Genomic DNA, 16,927 nt, shown 5'->3' with positions numbered 1-16,927 from the left:
ATGATTACATCTGGGTAGGAGACTGGGACAGCAATATTAAGAACAGAACTTCATTACCAGCATCCATATACATATAAACTTGATGTAATAAAATGAATTAGGTTGCACTTGTAGTTTAAGTACCTAAGACTGGCTTACCATCATTTGTTGTACAACCTTGGGGAAATTAAACACCCTAAGCCTTTATTTCCCAATCTGTATTTAACAGCAGCTACCCCACAGGTGTACAAAACGGACTAAATGAGACAATGCAAATAGGATACATAGTACAGTGACTGGGACATACCAGGTGCTCAACAAACACAATCCTTCATCATTATAAAATAATTTATGACCGTGTTTCTGAAATGGTTTGATTTGAAAAACTCAAATTTAGACAACTTTACAAGGATATCAGTCCTGTGGAAAGTAGAACGAGCACCCCCACACATACACCAAAAAAAAAGACTGCAAGACAGGAAAAGAAAAAGGGCCCAGTAAATCTCACTCGAGTGAGATTCTCTACTAGCACTTACCACACAGAAAACGCTCTTAATTAAACCGAAGAAGCTAACTGCACCTCATTCTGGGCAGGAAATTCTCCGTTTTCAGAACCTCTCTACCCTGGGCAGGATTTTGGGCATCCTTGCCCCGCCCATTAGGCGCCAGGAATTGTTACAATCAAAATGCACCCAACTCTTTCAAAAGACTCTGGAGGCGGTACCGCCCAAAGTTGAGAATCACCAAAAGAGAACCCACCCCAAATCTTCCGGAGCTCCTTTTACTACCTTCTGGATTCTATCCCGCCCAGAAGATCTGCTCCAAAGGCAGAGGTATACGGGGGCGCGCGCCACATGCGCAGAGCTGGGAGTCATCTGCTGAGTCCGTGGCACCCCCGCCCCAGCCACCTTCCAGATTGCAGACTTCATAATCCAAGATCCTCCCTTCCAACAGGACCGCTCAACATCCCTGAGGGGCTGCGCTGCCTTCTGAGGTGCTAGCTTTCAGCCTGCGCTCCTGACTGATATTATCTCGGGTCCTCCGGCCTCACTGCCGGAGACTTGCGTATCTTGGCGAAATCCGGGCCACCGACACAAAATGGAGTGGGGAGTTGAAGGAACAAGGCTCAGCCCCGGGCCGCAAGAGACTGAACGCCGGGTTCCAGTGGACCAAGCCTCCTTGCCTCCACCCTAAAACCCCAACTCGAGGACTGGAGCCGCAGCGCCGACGCGCGCCATTCAAACTGGAGAGGGGTGGGACTCTAGGCCCAGAGCGAGGGAAGAGCAGACACCATCCCAAAGTGGAGGCCTGGACTGCGAGGAACCTCACAGTCCGGATCTCTCCCTGAAGACGGACGTTGCCCTGCCCCACCGTTTCCCTTCTGCCCCGGTTGCCCTTACCCGAATTTACCGCCAACAGCGTCGCCATCTTGGAGGCCACTAACGGAGCCCTCCTGCCGCACGGAAGCCCCAGAAAAGGGTGAGGCTGCCCAAAGCTATGCCTGAACAGAGAGGTACCACGCTGTCTCGGAATGTCACGCTCGACACACTCCGGCGGACGAAGACTTAAAAATCTGCCCTAGGTCACATATGTCAATTTTCGCCGCGATATTCTCATTCAAGTTTGGCGAGGGCAACCCGTTCCGAGACGCGAAGTCCTCGATATGACGTTAGTCGTGCAGTGCATTCTGGGACTTGTAGTTTCTTTTTAATGATAAATGAAGTTTAAGCGCATCATAAGGCTAATTATTGAAATTACGGCTCTTTATGATATTAAAAAAGCCGTAAACTCAAGTCGTTATCTCTATGTCAAATGAAATATTCCTTGCATCTCTCTCTTACTTTGAGGAGTGTAGTGGGGTGCAAGGTATCTAAATCTAAAAAAGCCATTTATTTGATCAGTTACAAACTAGGTTTTCATTACATTTCAATATGTCAAGCAGACTGCGTCAACGTAGTTGCATAGACTGAAACAAATCAAAGTGAAACAAATGATAACTTTTCATTATGACATTTTCAAACGTATACAAAAGTAGAATAACGAACGCCCAGCTTCAATCACGTGGCCAATTCCTGTACTCCACCCCTAACACAAGATATATTTTTGAAGAAATTTCCAGACAGATCATCTCATAAATACCAAATATTTTTCTACCTCAGCACCCCCAAATATCTGGATCTTTTTTCAATTATTAAATTTTAGTTTGCTTATTTTCAAATTAAAATATAGTCATTACCATTTACTATCATATGCCAGATGTTTATTACAAATTTGACATTATTGGACAAGGTAATAATTATTATGTCATCTCATTTAATCCCCTAAACAATCCCGCTAGGTAAATGGTGTAATTATAGCTGCTTCTCTCAGAGATGTTCCACATGCCTTACAATTTCAGTTTGTCAACTCCTCTAGCATTCCACTGAGGCTGGGAGGAAATAAGAGTTTATATTTCTATTTCACTGTTGGAAATCAGAATTACATAACGTAGACACAATCAAAGCAGACATATTCATTCTTTTGAACAAATAGTATTCAGTGACACAATGTACATTAGGTGGAACACAAAAGTCACTGATGAGTTGTTTGAAAGTCATTGTTTATATATAGACACAGATGCCAGACTACCATCAAAGTGGTTTTAAGGAGTGAAGGGGAAGAGAGAATGAAAAGGCAAAGCGATATTTCCCGAAGTTTAGCGTGAAAGTGAGAAAAATATTGAGCAGAAACTTGGCAAAGTGGCATTTAAAGATTTTTCTCTCTCAGCACAACTATTACAAACCCCCCTCCTCCCTGCATGCCCACACACTTCCCTCTAAGTAGATCACTTTGCTTTCGATGAAGAAACACTTCAACTTCCCGCAACTCCTCCCACCCACCATCACACTTACAAGGATTCTTTCACAGGTTCCTCAATCCATAGCAATTGGGATATTGGGATATTGCCATCATAGCTCTCCTACAACTGCTCTCAGTGTGGTCACTGATGGTCAACTAATTCCATGGGCACTTTTATGAATTTCTTAGAAATTCTTTTGTTTCTTTAATGTTTATTTTTGAGAGGGAAACAACAGTGTGAGGCAGGGAGGGGCAGAGAGAGAAGGAGACACAGAATCCGCAGCAGGCTCCAGGCTCTGAGCTGTCAGCACAGAGCCCGATGCAGGGCTCGAACCCAAGAACCATGAGATCATGACCTAAGCAGAAGTCAGACGCTTAACCAACTGAGCCACCCAGGCACCCCAAGAGTTTCTTAGAAATTCTATTTCTCCTTGACTTATGGGGTACCTGCTGGTTTTCGTCCTATCTTTCTAGTTCTTTTCATGTTTCCTATGTGGACTTCTCTTCCTCCTCTCACCCATTAGATGTAGCTCTTTCTGTCATTCCCCAAGCTTGTTTCCTCATTCCACATGCTTTCTCTGGGAAACCTTATGGCTTCTTACTACCAGCTGTTCACTGCTGAATTCTGTATTTGAATCTGTAGTTCAGTCCCCTCTCCTGGGCTTCAGATTTGTATATCAAGCATGTCAACTTCACATGTCTACTGATTGTCACACGGCCATCTCAGAATCAATTAATCTGAAACTCAAATTAGCACTTTCCTCTGAAAATTCTGCCACCTGTATCCAGTCGATTGCCAAGGTCAGAAATCTGGGAGTCATTCTGTATGTTTCCTTCAATGGCCAAATCCTATTCATTCTATCTCATAGATATTTCTGGAACCCTTTTTCTTTGCTCTGCACCCTGTTGCCATTGTTCTATTCGGGTCAAGCTCCTTACACTTGTATTTTGCAATAGCCTTCTCACGGGTCTTCCTGATTTCCATCTCATCCTCCTCTCATGGACGTCAAATTGATTTTCAAATACACAAATCAGATTATGTACTTGCTCTAATCAAAATTAATCAATGACCTATCACCTAAGAGTAATATTTGAAAACTTCTGGATTTTTTTAAGGTAGGCTCCATGCCCAACATGGGGCTTGAACTCAGGACCCTGTCTACCCACTGGGCCAGCCACACGTCCCTTGAAAACTTCTCAGCAAGGTACTCATGCCACTTCCTGATCTGATTCAGCTTCCTTCTTCAACCTCCTCATCCTCACTCTTCCTCAAGCTCTTTTTGCTGATCATTCTGAACTATTTTCTATTTCCCCATAGACCATGCTTCCTTGTACCACATAGGAATATCTTTGCACCTGCTGTTCTATATGTTTGGAATGCCCTTCCTTCCCTATCCTTTGACCACCCACTAGATTAACTCCCCAAATATAACCCGTCTTCCAAGGCTGAGGGCCTGTGTTAATTCTGCTTCCCTGTGCTACCTTTGATTCCACCAATGAATCTAGGCATTTCTTTCCCTACATCCGTATTGCACTCTTAACCACCCCTATCATAGTCCGATGTGCTATGACGATTGTCTCTCCACTAAAACTGTTAGCTCCTTGCAGAAGATGGTTACTAAAAGGCCCCCAATGAATCACACATCCCTGAATTCAAGCTAGTGTGTAATCTTCTGCCAAACCGAATCTGGGTGGGCCTTAAGAGTTGCTTGGGCCAAAAAAAAAGCATTGGAAGCGATGTTGGGCAAGTTCCAAGGATTTAAGAGGTGTTGCTGCTTCAACTTTTCCTCTTTTGGTGCCCTGAACATCAAAACGGAGAGCTGAACTCTCCTCCTTGAGGATGAAAGACCACGAGTGGAGAGAGTAGAGAAGCCGAGCCAGCCTCCACCTGTTCCCGTTATCCCCACTGAGACGCCAGATGCAAATAAGGCCATCTTGGTTCCTCCAGTCCTAGCTGAGCCACCAGCTGACTGCAACAGGGTCAGCGAGCCCAGCCCAGATTCCAGAATTGTAAGTGAACAGCTATTGTTTTAAGCTCCACTTTTATGGTTTATGTTCAATACACAACTGATTTACTCCTAGAGAGCAACAACTGTGTCTTCTTATATTTAGGTTCCCTGCTCCTGCCACATCTCTGGCTTGCAGTTACATTCAGAAAAAGACAATTTGCAGAGCCTCATGCTTCTGTGATCTACCGGAATAAAAAGAAGGCACATATAATTGTGGTTAATAGTACAGACCCTAGAGCCAGGTTTCTTGGCCTCAAGTTCGGTTTCCCTCACTGACCTGTGAAGCCCTCCTTATTGAATCATTTTTCCCAACTCTAAATGGGGATGATAATATTAGTAACCTCACTGAAGAGTTTTCTCTTTTTTTTAATATTTTATTTATTTTTGATAAAGAGAGACAGAGCACAAGTGGGGGAGGGGCAGAGAGAGAAAGAGACACAGAATCTGAAGCAGGCTCCAGGCCCCGAGCTGTCAGCACAGAGCCCGACGCGGGGCTCGAACCCACAAACTGCAAGATCGTGACCTGAGCCGAAGTCGGATGCTTAACCGACTGAGCCACCCAGGCACCCCAAGTTTTCAACAAGCTTATTTGTAAAGTGTTTAGAATGTGCCTGGCACAGGGGTGGGTGCCTGGGTGGCTCAACTGGTTGCGTGTCTCGCTCTTGATTTCGGAGCTGGCCCTGAAATGCCAAGTAGGGTGAGAGAAGGGCAAACAGACAGAAGCTAGAAGAGGAGACACAGATGGGAAAGACAGAGAGGGGGGAAGACCTGGGGGAGTAGGGGAGCAGTGACAAAGAGAAAATGAATTATACACTCATCCATTCAAAGTATGAGCTTTTGGGGACACCTGGGTGGCTCAATCGGTTGAGCATCTGACTCTTGATTTCAGCTCAGCTCATGATCCCAGGGTCGTGGGATTGAGGCCCATGTCGGGCTCCATGCTGAGGATGGAGCCTGCTTGGGATTCTCTCTCTCTCTCTCTTCTCTCTCTTTGCCCCTGTCCCCCGCTTATGCTCTCTCTCTCTCTCTCTCTCTCTCTCAAATTAAAAAAAAATGATGGGGCACCTGGGTGGCTCAGTTGGTGAAGCAACTTGGTTTTGGCTCAGGTCGTAATTTCAGTGTCATGAGTTTGAGCCCCTTGTCAAACTGTGCCGACAGTGAGGAGCTCGTTTGGGATTCTCTCGCCCTCTCTCTCTGCCCCTTCCCCACTCGTGCTGTCTCTGTCTCTCTCAAAAGAAATTAACTTTAAAAATAATAAAATTAAATTAAAATTGTAAAATAAAAATAAACTATTTCTAAGGCAAAATAAATGCTAAAGGGAGGCACAGTAAATGACTAAAAACTAGTTTAACCAAAAGTGCACTGCAGGGGTGCCCGGCTGGTGAGTCAGTAGAACATTCAACTCTTGATCTCACTTGGGTTGTGAGTTTAAGCCCCACATCGGGTGTACAGATTACTCAAAAAATAAAATAAAATCTTTTAAAAAATCCACTGCAAAAGTGGAGGCATGCAGCAAGTATAAACAATGTGGTTTCTTTGGGGTTGGGGTAAGGACTGTGTCCCAGTTAAAAAAAAAAAAAATTTTTAATGGTTATTTTTGAAAGGTGGGGAGGAGCAGAGAGAGGGAGACAGATGATCGGAAGCAGGCTCCACAAGGACAGTAAAGAACCCGATTTGGAGCTTGAACTCACGAACCATGAGATGATGACCTGAGCCGAAGTCGGATGGCTTAACTGACAGCCACCCAGGCGTCCCTGTGCCCTAGTTAAACTGATCTACTTGTCACGTCCCTCAGTGTCCCAACTAGTTGAGTTTTAAATGTATACACTAAGTGCTTTGAGATCTTAAAATAAGGACAGTTATCTCTTATTTGGACTCTGGAAAATGAAAACTAGGTAAAATTACATGAAGGAGGTAGCACTTGATAGGATTTTGTATGATCTTGAAAGTGTATGGGGGTGGGAAATGGGGGGAACAGATCAGTGAAAAAGTGGCAAGGGTTTAGTATTTACTGGGCTGCAACAACTTCTCTTGACAAGGCTTAGAAATATAGATGAGGGGCGCCTGGGTGGCTCAGTCGGTTAAGCGTCTGACTTCGGCTCAGGTCACGATCTCGCGGTATGTGAGTTCGAGCCCTGCGTCGGGCTCTGTGCTGACTGCTCAGAGCCTGGAGCCTGTTTCGGATTCTGTGTCTCCCTCTCTCTCTGCCCCTCCCCCGTTCATGCTCTGTCTCTGTCTCAAAAATAAATAAACGTTAAAAAAAATTAAATAATATATATAGATGAGTTTCAAGCTCTGTGATTTTCCATACCCCGCCCAGTGGAGGACCCAGTGATGACAGATTCATCACTATGTGTTGACTCCAGTCCGTGGCCAGATACTGGTTTGCAGATGAGGAACCATTGGTTTTGGAGCACTGATGGTCTCTGGTGGAATAGGAAACAAATTTGCACTAGATTTTCCCCTAGAGATACACCAACTACAATGCAGCAAGTAGATTTGTGAAGAGCTTCCCCTTCCTAGGCTGCATTATCCCAGTTGCCTCCTGACTGGTCGTCCTGCCTCTGGTCCCACTTACTTCCAACTTACCTTCCACACTGTAACCAGAGGGATCACTTCATCCTCTCCCCAACACACCTTCACATCCTCGTCCCTGACCCGAGGGGAAGTCTACTTCTCAGAACGGCCTACCAGGCTCTTCATGATCTGGCTCCTACCGCCCTCTTCAATTTAATCTCACCTCTACTCAGGCTCTCTTCTTCAGTGACTGCTGCAGCGACTTAAGGAGACATACATTCTCAGCTCCAGCTCCCCAAGACCCTTTACCCAGCTCCTTTCTTCATGGGTCATTCCCTCTGGCTGCTGTATCACATCTTCCCTCCCTCTGAATCTTCGTTGGCCCTCTCTTCTTTGGCCCCCTCAGCTGGTTAGTCCTCTCAGGAAATCACCTTCACCCCACCCCACTCTTACCTGAGGCTAGATTAAATGCCCTCCTGTGTTCTTCCAGAACGTATTAGAAGTTGCCCCAACTTTGTCTGGCTGTCCTTCTGGAACACAGAAGAGTAGAGGTACTCTGTAGGTACCCAACATACATGTGCTGAAAGACTGAGGGTGAGGAAAGGTCAAGTCACTGTCTCATACCCATTACCAGACTATACTGTGGGCTCCTTGAAGACAGCTTCATGAACCACCACCTCTCTTGCAAGCCCCTGAAAACTCTAGGATAAGAAAGCAAGAACCCTCTTTACCTGATAGATGGACTACAACACAGACCTGAAGGGGATACGGTACTCCATATTTCCTTTTATGAGGAGCACCAGGGCTCCAGCTAAGGGATTGGCTGGTTGAGTCCCCTTGAGACGTTTTCCTATCGGCACGTGTGACAGAAGGTGCATGACACAGAACAGGAAAATGAGTAGTAAAAGTACTGAGGGGGAAGTGTGGCATTTGTTGTTTGTTTGTTTTCTTAAAGATGTTGTGTAATTGAAATTTGCTAAGAGGGTAGATCTTTTTTTTTTTTTCAAGTTTATTCTTTTTTTTTTTTCTTTTTTTGAGAGAAAGAGAGAGCACAAGCAGGAGAGGGGCAGAGAGAGAGAGGGAGACACAGACTCCAAAGCAGTTTCCAGGTTCTGAGCTGTCAGAACCGTGCTCAATGCGGGGCTCGAACTCATGAGCCATGAGATCATGACCTGAGCTGAATTCGATCACTTAACCTACTGAGTCACCCAGGCGCCCCTTAACCTGATGAAAAGGAGTCTGGATTGTACTCTGGGAATTAGGAGGGCGCAAGTGTGTGAGGAGAGTGGGGAATTACTGAGGAAAGCAGAATTCTGTCTGAGTGAGATGACAGAACACAGCATTCATCCCATCAGAAGAACACTCCAAGAGAAACTATGTACAAGAAACAAGAAACCATTAATTGAAATAAACTACTGCACTGTTCAGGATGCGATGTGGCCTCAGAAACAAAGGACAATAGGAAATGTTCCCTAGTGCAGACAAATGAAAACGAAATAAATTTGAAAAAGGGGACTTCAGAGAAAATTCCAGATTAACATGAGGCTGTTGTGTGGGTCGTTTCTCCGCTTCCATTTGGTTTAAGGATGTTCTTCAGTGATGGGTATTTTGTATCTTCTCTTCCCACTTCCTGGCAGAGCTGAGATTCAAGGAAGAGACTGATAATGTAAGGTACAGCATGCTGGTGGAGTGGAGGAGAGACTTTTTTTTAATGTTTTTTTTTTTAAATTTTACTTTTATTTTTTATTTTTGCATAAGCAAAAGAGACAGAGTGCCCAAGTAGGGGAGAGAGGCAAAGATATTCCCACGCTGAACGTGGAGCCCAGTGTGGGGCTTGATCCCACGACCCTGGGATCATGACCGAGCTGAAATCAAGAGTCGGACATTCATCCAACCAAGTCACCTAGGCACCCTGAGGAGAGACTTTTAAGACAGGTTGCTTGGAATCTAGATTTCTGCTTTATCGTGGGATAGCAAGCAAGTTATTTCAACCTCTCTCAGCCTCAGTTTTCTCACCTATTAAAACATATAATACTTTCCTTGGAATGCTGTGAAGATTCAGTGAAATAATGTATGGATTTAGCAAAAGACACTTAAAAGACATTCAGCTGTAATAATAGGACAATCAGATTAAAGAAGAATGAGGGTAAAATGTGGGAATTAAAGAAAAGAAAAAGGAACCATGGAGTAAGAGTGTCAGATAAAGATATATGAATGCAGTGATAACAATAGGGTAGCATCAGTGTATTCTTTTAAAAAAATTTTTTTTAACATTTATTCATCTTTGAGAGATAGAGACAGAGCGCAAAGGCAGGTTGGGCAGAGAGTGGGGGAGACACAGAATCCGAAGCAGGCTCCAGGCTCTGAGCTGTCAGCACAGAGCCTGATGTGGGGCTCAAACTCACCAACTGTGAGATCATGACCTAAGCCAAAGTCCGATGCTTAACCGACTAAGCCACCCAGGCTCCCCTAGCATCAGTGAATTCTATTAATGAGGCTCCCACAGTATTAACTCAACCATGGCACAAAACCCTATACATATCAAATTGCACATTTAATAAGCACATAAGTGATAATAAGACTAAACGCTCTTAAAATTAGATATAAAATTGATGTGGCTGCAGGAAGTCAGAATTTAATTTACGGTGATTTTAAGATTTCAATCTCCAGCCACAAGTAAGACAATCCCAAAGCAAGCTAATCATTTTTAAAATGTAATTTAAGGAAAAAAAAAAAAGTACTGGGGCACCTGGATGGCTCAGTTAAGCATCCAGCTCTCAGTTTCAGCTCAGGCCATGATCTCACGGTTCATGGGTTCGAGCCCCGCATCTGGTTCTGTGCTGACAGTGCAGAGCCTGCTTGGGAGTCTCTCTCTGCCCCTCTCCCTCTTTGCCCTTCCCCTGCTCTTTCTCTCTGTCTCTTTCTCAAAAATATAAAATAAAAACTTAAAAAAATTTTTTTAAAGGTACTATCTAGAATTTAAATATTGTTGCTTTTTAGTTTCTGAAATTACAACTTCGTAGTACCTAGAGCAAGGCTGGATACTCATTATTTTTTATTGTGAATAAATATACATAACCTAAAGTTAACCATTTTTAAGTATACAATTCTATGTCTTTATGTACCTAGAACAGTACATAATATCCCATAGTAGCTGATCAATAAATATTTGTTTAATGACTGAGTATACAGGAGAAAAAAGTTGGTACACAAGGCAGAGTTAGATTGAGAAAGAATATCGAGAAGGTTCCAAGAAAAAAAAATCACAAGAAAATTAGAAAAAATGTCAAAATGAATGAAAATTATACCTCTTGGAAAAGCAAAGCTAATTAGATGTATGTGGAAGAAGAAAACAATAAATAAATGGAAATCAATCAAATAGAAAATGGGAAAAGAAAGAGAAAGTCAATGAAATCAATCATTTGTTCTTGGGGAAAAAATTGATAAATCTTTACCTCGATTAATCAAGGAAAAAAGGAAGAAAAACACAAATTGCCAATATCAAGAAGGAGGAAACATCACTTCAGATGCTACGTGCATTTAAAAGATAGCAAGGGCGAGCCCCTGGGTGGTTCAGTCAGTTGAGGGTCTGACTTCAGCCCAGGCCATGATCTCGTGGTCCATGAGTTTGAGCTTCACATGGGGTTCGCTACTGTCAGCCTGTCAGCACAGAGCCCATTTCAGATCCTCTGTCCTACCACCCCCTCTCTCTCTGTGTCCCTCCCCCATTTATACCCTCTCAACTGCATTTATACCCTATCAACTGCATGCCAATATGTTTGACAGCTTAAATGAAATGGTCAATTTCCCTAACAGACAAAAGTTGCCAAACTAGAAAACCGACATAGCTTCCTATCCGCTGATAAAATTGAACTGGTAATGATGAACCATTTTACAAAGAAAATTCATTCTAGGCTTCTATAGCTTATTTGGTGAATGTGTTAGCAAATGCTTAAGAAATAACAACCCTATACAAAATCTTAGAGAAAACAAAGGAGTAAAAACTTCCCAGTTTATTTTAGGAGGCTGTTTTTAACCTGATAAAGTCAAAGACGTTATAAGAAAACTACAGGCCAATATTACTTGTGAACATAGATACCAAAATCCTTAATAGGATAAACCACTAAAAACAGCGAAACACATTCAGCAATATATAGATAGGATAATACATCATGACCAAATGGGCTTTAAAAATTCAATTTTGGTAGTTTCTTTTCGATCACAGAGGGACTCTTACTAATTTTATTTTATAAGGCGAGTAAGTGGCAAAGAGAATTCTAATGTGTTTACCCACAGATGCTACTAAGCCAGCAGAAATCTTTGGATAGGCTAGCCCAGGTCCTCTTTCCACAGAACACTAGTCACAAATCTCGGTCTTTTGCTCTTCTTTCCCCAAGAAGCCAAATGGCTCTGTTAACACATTTTTGCCTTATTTTGCTTTTCATTTTTTCCAGAATGAGTCCAATCGGCAACCTCGCGATGAGCTTGGGACACACTCTTATCTCTAGATCGGGCTTGGTCTTCCAATTTCTTTCATTTTTTTAAAATTTATTTATTAAGTTTGATAGAGACAGAGCACACCTGTGGGAGAAGGGCAGCGAGAGATGGAGAGAGAGAGAGAATCCCAGGCAGGTTCCACACTGCCAGCACAGAGCCTCACGTGGGGCTCAAACCTACAAACTGTGAGATCATGACCTGAGCCAAAGTCAAGAACCGGATGCTTAACTGACTGAGCCACCCAGGTGCCCCAGTCGTCCAATGACTATAACACATTTGCACTCTCTTAGGATGTGCTATGATCTTCATGTTTGTTTCCCCCCAAATTCAGAGACTGAAGTCCTAATCTCCAATATGATGGTATTAGGAGGTGAATGAGATTAATGTCCTTATGAAAGCAGCTCCAGAGAGCTAGCACACCCATTCCACGAGAGGAGGATGCAATGAAAAGTATGCGTCCTGGGAGAGGGCCCTCACCTGACCATGCTGACACCCTGATCTTGGCATTCCGTCCTCCAGAACTGTGAGAAATCTATTTTGGCTGTTTGTGAGTCAGTCTCTCCTATTTTGCTACGACAGCCTGAACGGACCAAGACAGGGTTGCTTGCAAATGACCATTTCATGCCAACAGCGTAGTCACTATTTTAGCTTATGATCGTTATTAATTTCACTCTCAGATTAATTATTTGGCAAATTAATTGTTTAAAGGCTAACTCACTGTTCGAGCCCCGCGTCAGGCTCTGGGCTGATGGCTCAGAGCCTGGAGCCTGTTTCCGATTCTGTGTCTCCCTCTCTCTCTGCCCCTCCCCCGTTCATGCTTTGTCTCTCTCTGTCCCAAAAATAAATAAAAAACGTTGAAAAAAAAATTTAAAAAAAATAAAAATAAAAATAAAAAAATAAAGGCTAACTCACTAAGGAGTTTAAGGGTGGAGACCAACTTCCTCTCCAGCTAACTTGAAGCAACTCGCTGAAGTGCCTGGCTCAATGGAACAGATGAATGAATGAATTGTAAATCTACAAGGAAAACCTTTTTTTTTTTTTAATGTTTATTTTTGAGAGAGAGAAAGAGAAGGAGCACGTGCAAGCACACACGAGTAGGGGAGGGGCAGAGAGAGAGGGAGACAGAGGATCTGAAGCGGGCTTTGAGATGACAGCACAGAGCCTGATGTGGGGCTCGAACTCACGAACTGTGAGATCATGACCTAAGCCGAAATCAAGAGTATGATGCTGAACCCACTGAGCCACATTGTTGGCATCCCAACAATGACCGTTTTTTAACCTGATTCCCCAAATCTAGGACATTTTATTATCTTGTTACTATTTTATTAGGCACAATTTCACAAAACGTTTGCTTCCTTTTTTGTCGTGTGTGTTTTTTTTTTTTTTTTTTTTTAATTTTTTTTTTCAACATTTTTTATTTATTTTTGGGACAGAGAGAGACAGAGCATGAACGGGGGAGGGGCAGAGAGAGAGGGAAACACAGAATCGGAAACAGGCTCCAGGCTCCGAGCCATCAGCCCAGAGCCTGACGCGGGGCTCGAACTCGCGGACCGCGAGATCGTGACCTGGCTGAAGTCGGACGCTTAACCGACTGCGCCACCCAGGCGCCCCGTTGTCGTGTGTGTTTTTAAGTTCATTCATTTATTTTGAGAGTGGGAGATGCGGGGCTCCAACTCACAAACCATGAACCATGAGATCATAACCTGAACCGAAACCAAGAGTTGGATGCTTAACTGAATGAACCACCCAGGCGCTTTCAGTTATGCAGGACATTTCCACTTAGGCCTAACCAAAAGAGGTTAAAATGACACCTGAATCTGGGCCTCCCTAGAGGGTCACTTCCCCAATAGGCCATCTTAGTTTTCTTGACCTCCGATTCATTTCAGCAGCACCCCCACCCCCAACCTGCTCATGGATAGGTGGCCTGATGGAGCTCTGAGGAGCATCTATTTGCTGTTCAGGTAGGAAGCCTGTATCAGCAGCAAGTGGAGACTGTCCAGGGTGAAACCTTGCTTGCAGGGGCCACAGCAGGCCTGCTGTCTCCTGGGTACTTTGAGTCATGACTCTAATTGCCGAGTCCTCAGCTGCTCCAATCAGTCCTTCCGGCTGGAGGTGGAACTGTGTTCTTCTATCCAACCTCAACTTGCTGACTCTGAAATATGGAGCTGAGTAGCCCAGTTAAACTGGACACTGGCCGGTTAGCTGGGCAGGTGGCTTACCCTCTGCCTCTGTCCCAGCCAGAGTGGGAAGGGCCATGATGCTCAGAAGGGTAAAGACAAGGCTGAGAACAGAGGCAGTTCAAGCGGATGCCGCTCATTACCTGGGAGATGGGTAGAGACCCGGAAACCAATTCCGAGCTGAGAGATCTGTTGCAATGGAAGCCCCCCTCTGTTAACAGGGAACAGAGCCTGGGGAGATGGCCCCAGGCTGTGAAATATGAAAGTCAGGAAGTTGTGGCAGAGGGCAGCCTGCAGCCTCACGCTGAGTCTAGGGGTACTACTTTTAGGGAACCATCCCAACCCGGATGATCAGAGTGTGATGCCAATTAGCATTAACACGAACGGACTGGGATTTTCAAACTGCAACTTGTGACCCATGAGTAGACCCTGAAATCAATTTATTGGGCCTATTCCTCAACTTCTTTAGCTAAAAAAGAAAGAAAAAAGAAAAGAAATGAAAAATAGAATATACCGAAATATCAGCGTCTGACAAACAATAAGGGATGTTCTGATTTGTAAAAATTTTGGTTCAGCTCAATTTTGTGTAGTGTACCTAGGTCTTCGTACAAAATGTATTTCCAACTAGAGGTCATGTACACAAAGTTTGTTAGCAGTGGCTCTCTCTAATTCCCCATGCTCTGATTTCCTGCAATCCTAGCAAACAATCTGTTTATTTCTATTTAGCTGCCCTCATAAGAGATGGCTTTAATCAGTGAATACAAACATTCAGTGGCTTGATAGTTTTATTTCTCACTGTAGATTAATAAACTAGCATTTTGATTTTACTATTATCAATCTCTTATGAATTCTTGTTAAGCATGAGTCAATTCCCTACCACCCTCACTCCAATGGGTAATTAATAAAACAGATTTCCAAGCCAGCCAGTCTGGAAACTGAGTACCAGAACAGGATTGTTTCAAAGCAATGACATCCTTACTGGCCTTTTCCCTGCCCTCCTCACCTGCCTGCCTTTTACCCTTCACCCAGCAGCCACGTAAATCCAGTCTTGGTATTTTCCTGCCTAAAACCTTTAACGGCATGTCATTGTATTAAGTTGAACCAAGTGAAATCGTTGGTTAAAATGAAAATCAGTGATTTTACGCTGATCAATCCAATACTTAAAACGGAAACTCCTTGCCTATAATAAGGTTTTGTATAAACTGGACCTCATCTCTTCTCACTCTTTTACCCGTGTTATCTTCATCCAATGGCTTCCCCCTCCCTTTTTTTATGGCAACTCACAATAAGAAATACATTTCACATCATGATCCAGGATCCACATATACATAAGCAAACACAACATGCTTCAGGTCTTGACTGGAACATAATTTCCTGAGAAGCTTTCTTCAACCAACTTGTTCAAATGGATCCCATCCCACCCTTGATTCTCTACCACTGGATCCTATTTAATTTTTATACCACTAGGTGTAATCTGAGGTTCTACATTTACTTATTTGTGAGAAAGAGAACAGCAGTCCCCTGATATCCAGGAACTGACCTGATATAATCACTTAGGCCTTGGTGTTGCTATGAGCTGGCCTGGCACTCACAGCTAGGACTTGATGTCTCCCTGTAGAACACAAACAATATCACAATATCACACAACATCAACATGAGACAAGGGCACTTTGTGACCATGATAAATCATGACCAAAACAAGATCAGTCATAATCGTATCTGAGCAGAGAAAACATTAACATTCTCCAAGCTACAAAATACCAAATATCTTCCCTCCAGCTAATATGAGTGACTGCAACTTCTTTCCTAATTACACCTATAGCCTCCATATAAATAAGATTTACTGATATGTCCAATCACAGAATCACCGCCTCTTGTACAGACTAAACCTGTTTCCTGGAACCTTTCCCCAAATTACCTACCCTAACCCCAAATCCTATGAATCCTTTCGAACACCCTCGTACCGAAATGCCCCATGTTTCCACATGGTGTGGTCTCCTTTGCAGCAATGAGTTAATAAACCCAACTTGTTCAGCCACAAGTATGGTTTCGTGTATATTAGTCACCAATGTATTCCCTGGGACTTGCACAGTGCCCACCACTTAAGAGGTGCTTAATATCTTGGATAAACAAATAAAATGAATAAGAATGAGAATAATTAATTACTTAATTTCCACCTTCTTGGGCAGAGGTGGAGGGCCTGTCTGATGGCTGGCTGATCTTTCTAGGAGACAGTGTTCTACCTTGCTGTGTGACTATAGAGCTATTAGCTCTCATTAACACCCTCCTTAAATGCTTGGTGATCTCTTCTGTGACCATCTCTTCTGCTAGTCAGAGAAGTTCTCAGTCCTTTTAAGCATCCTCAAACCTAATTCTTCCATGACCTTGGCTTACTGAGTTCTCAGCACTTAAATATTTTCTGGACTGCAACCAGCAAAGGTGAAATCTCATCCTTCGACCTTCTGTGATGCTGTTTCCAAGCAAGAATTTCTTTGACAAACTTCTGACGCCTTCATTCGCCACATCTAGCTATGTGTAATATTTTGAGGTTCACTGAGCCTCCATAATTTTTAATGATCTTTTTCTGATTATAACACTAACCCATGCTCATTACAAAGCATTTAGAAAACACAGAATGGTGCAAAGAATAAAAACTGAAATTAGCCATAATCCCACAGGTGAGACCTTGATTTCAGTTGGACATGTAGATATTAACATAAATTAAAAACATACATTCATTTCTTATGTTTTTCACAAGAATATTATGAGCGTTACCTTCATCATTAAATATTCTTCAAAATCACAATTTGCAACTTTTTCATTCAGAGAACTTTATGTGCTAAGAAATCAAAAGCCAACATACTCAGTGTATGGTCCTAAATGTAGGTAGCTGAACTCTTTATAGTGAAT

General features: G+C 43.2%; 1 protein-coding gene across 2 annotated transcripts in view; it reads right to left on the bottom strand.

The window, feature by feature from the left end:
* NUP205 (nucleoporin 205) overlaps positions 1–1,509 on the bottom strand; it is an 85,540-nt gene extending 84,031 nt beyond the window's left edge. For both annotated transcript variants that reach the window (XR_008420169.1, XM_053896879.1), the window contains exon 1: positions 1,380–1,509. Coding sequence is in view for 1 of the 2 variants with exons in the window: in XM_053896879.1 (XP_053752854.1) it covers positions 1,380–1,407 (28 nt within the window). In the remaining variant the exon portion in view is untranslated. The remainder of the gene's footprint in view (positions 1–1,379) is intronic.
* Positions 1,510–16,927: the final 15,418 nt, after the last annotated feature.

Source organism: Panthera pardus, unplaced genomic scaffold (genome assembly GCF_024362965.1).
Source record: "Panthera pardus isolate Hobbes unplaced genomic scaffold, ASM2436296v1 HiC_scaffold_8, whole genome shotgun sequence".
In the NCBI taxonomy this organism is placed as follows: Eukaryota; Metazoa; Chordata; class Mammalia; order Carnivora; family Felidae; genus Panthera; species Panthera pardus.
Note: the sequence above shows the minus strand (reverse complement) of the source record. Positions and strands in the feature narration are given on the sequence as shown.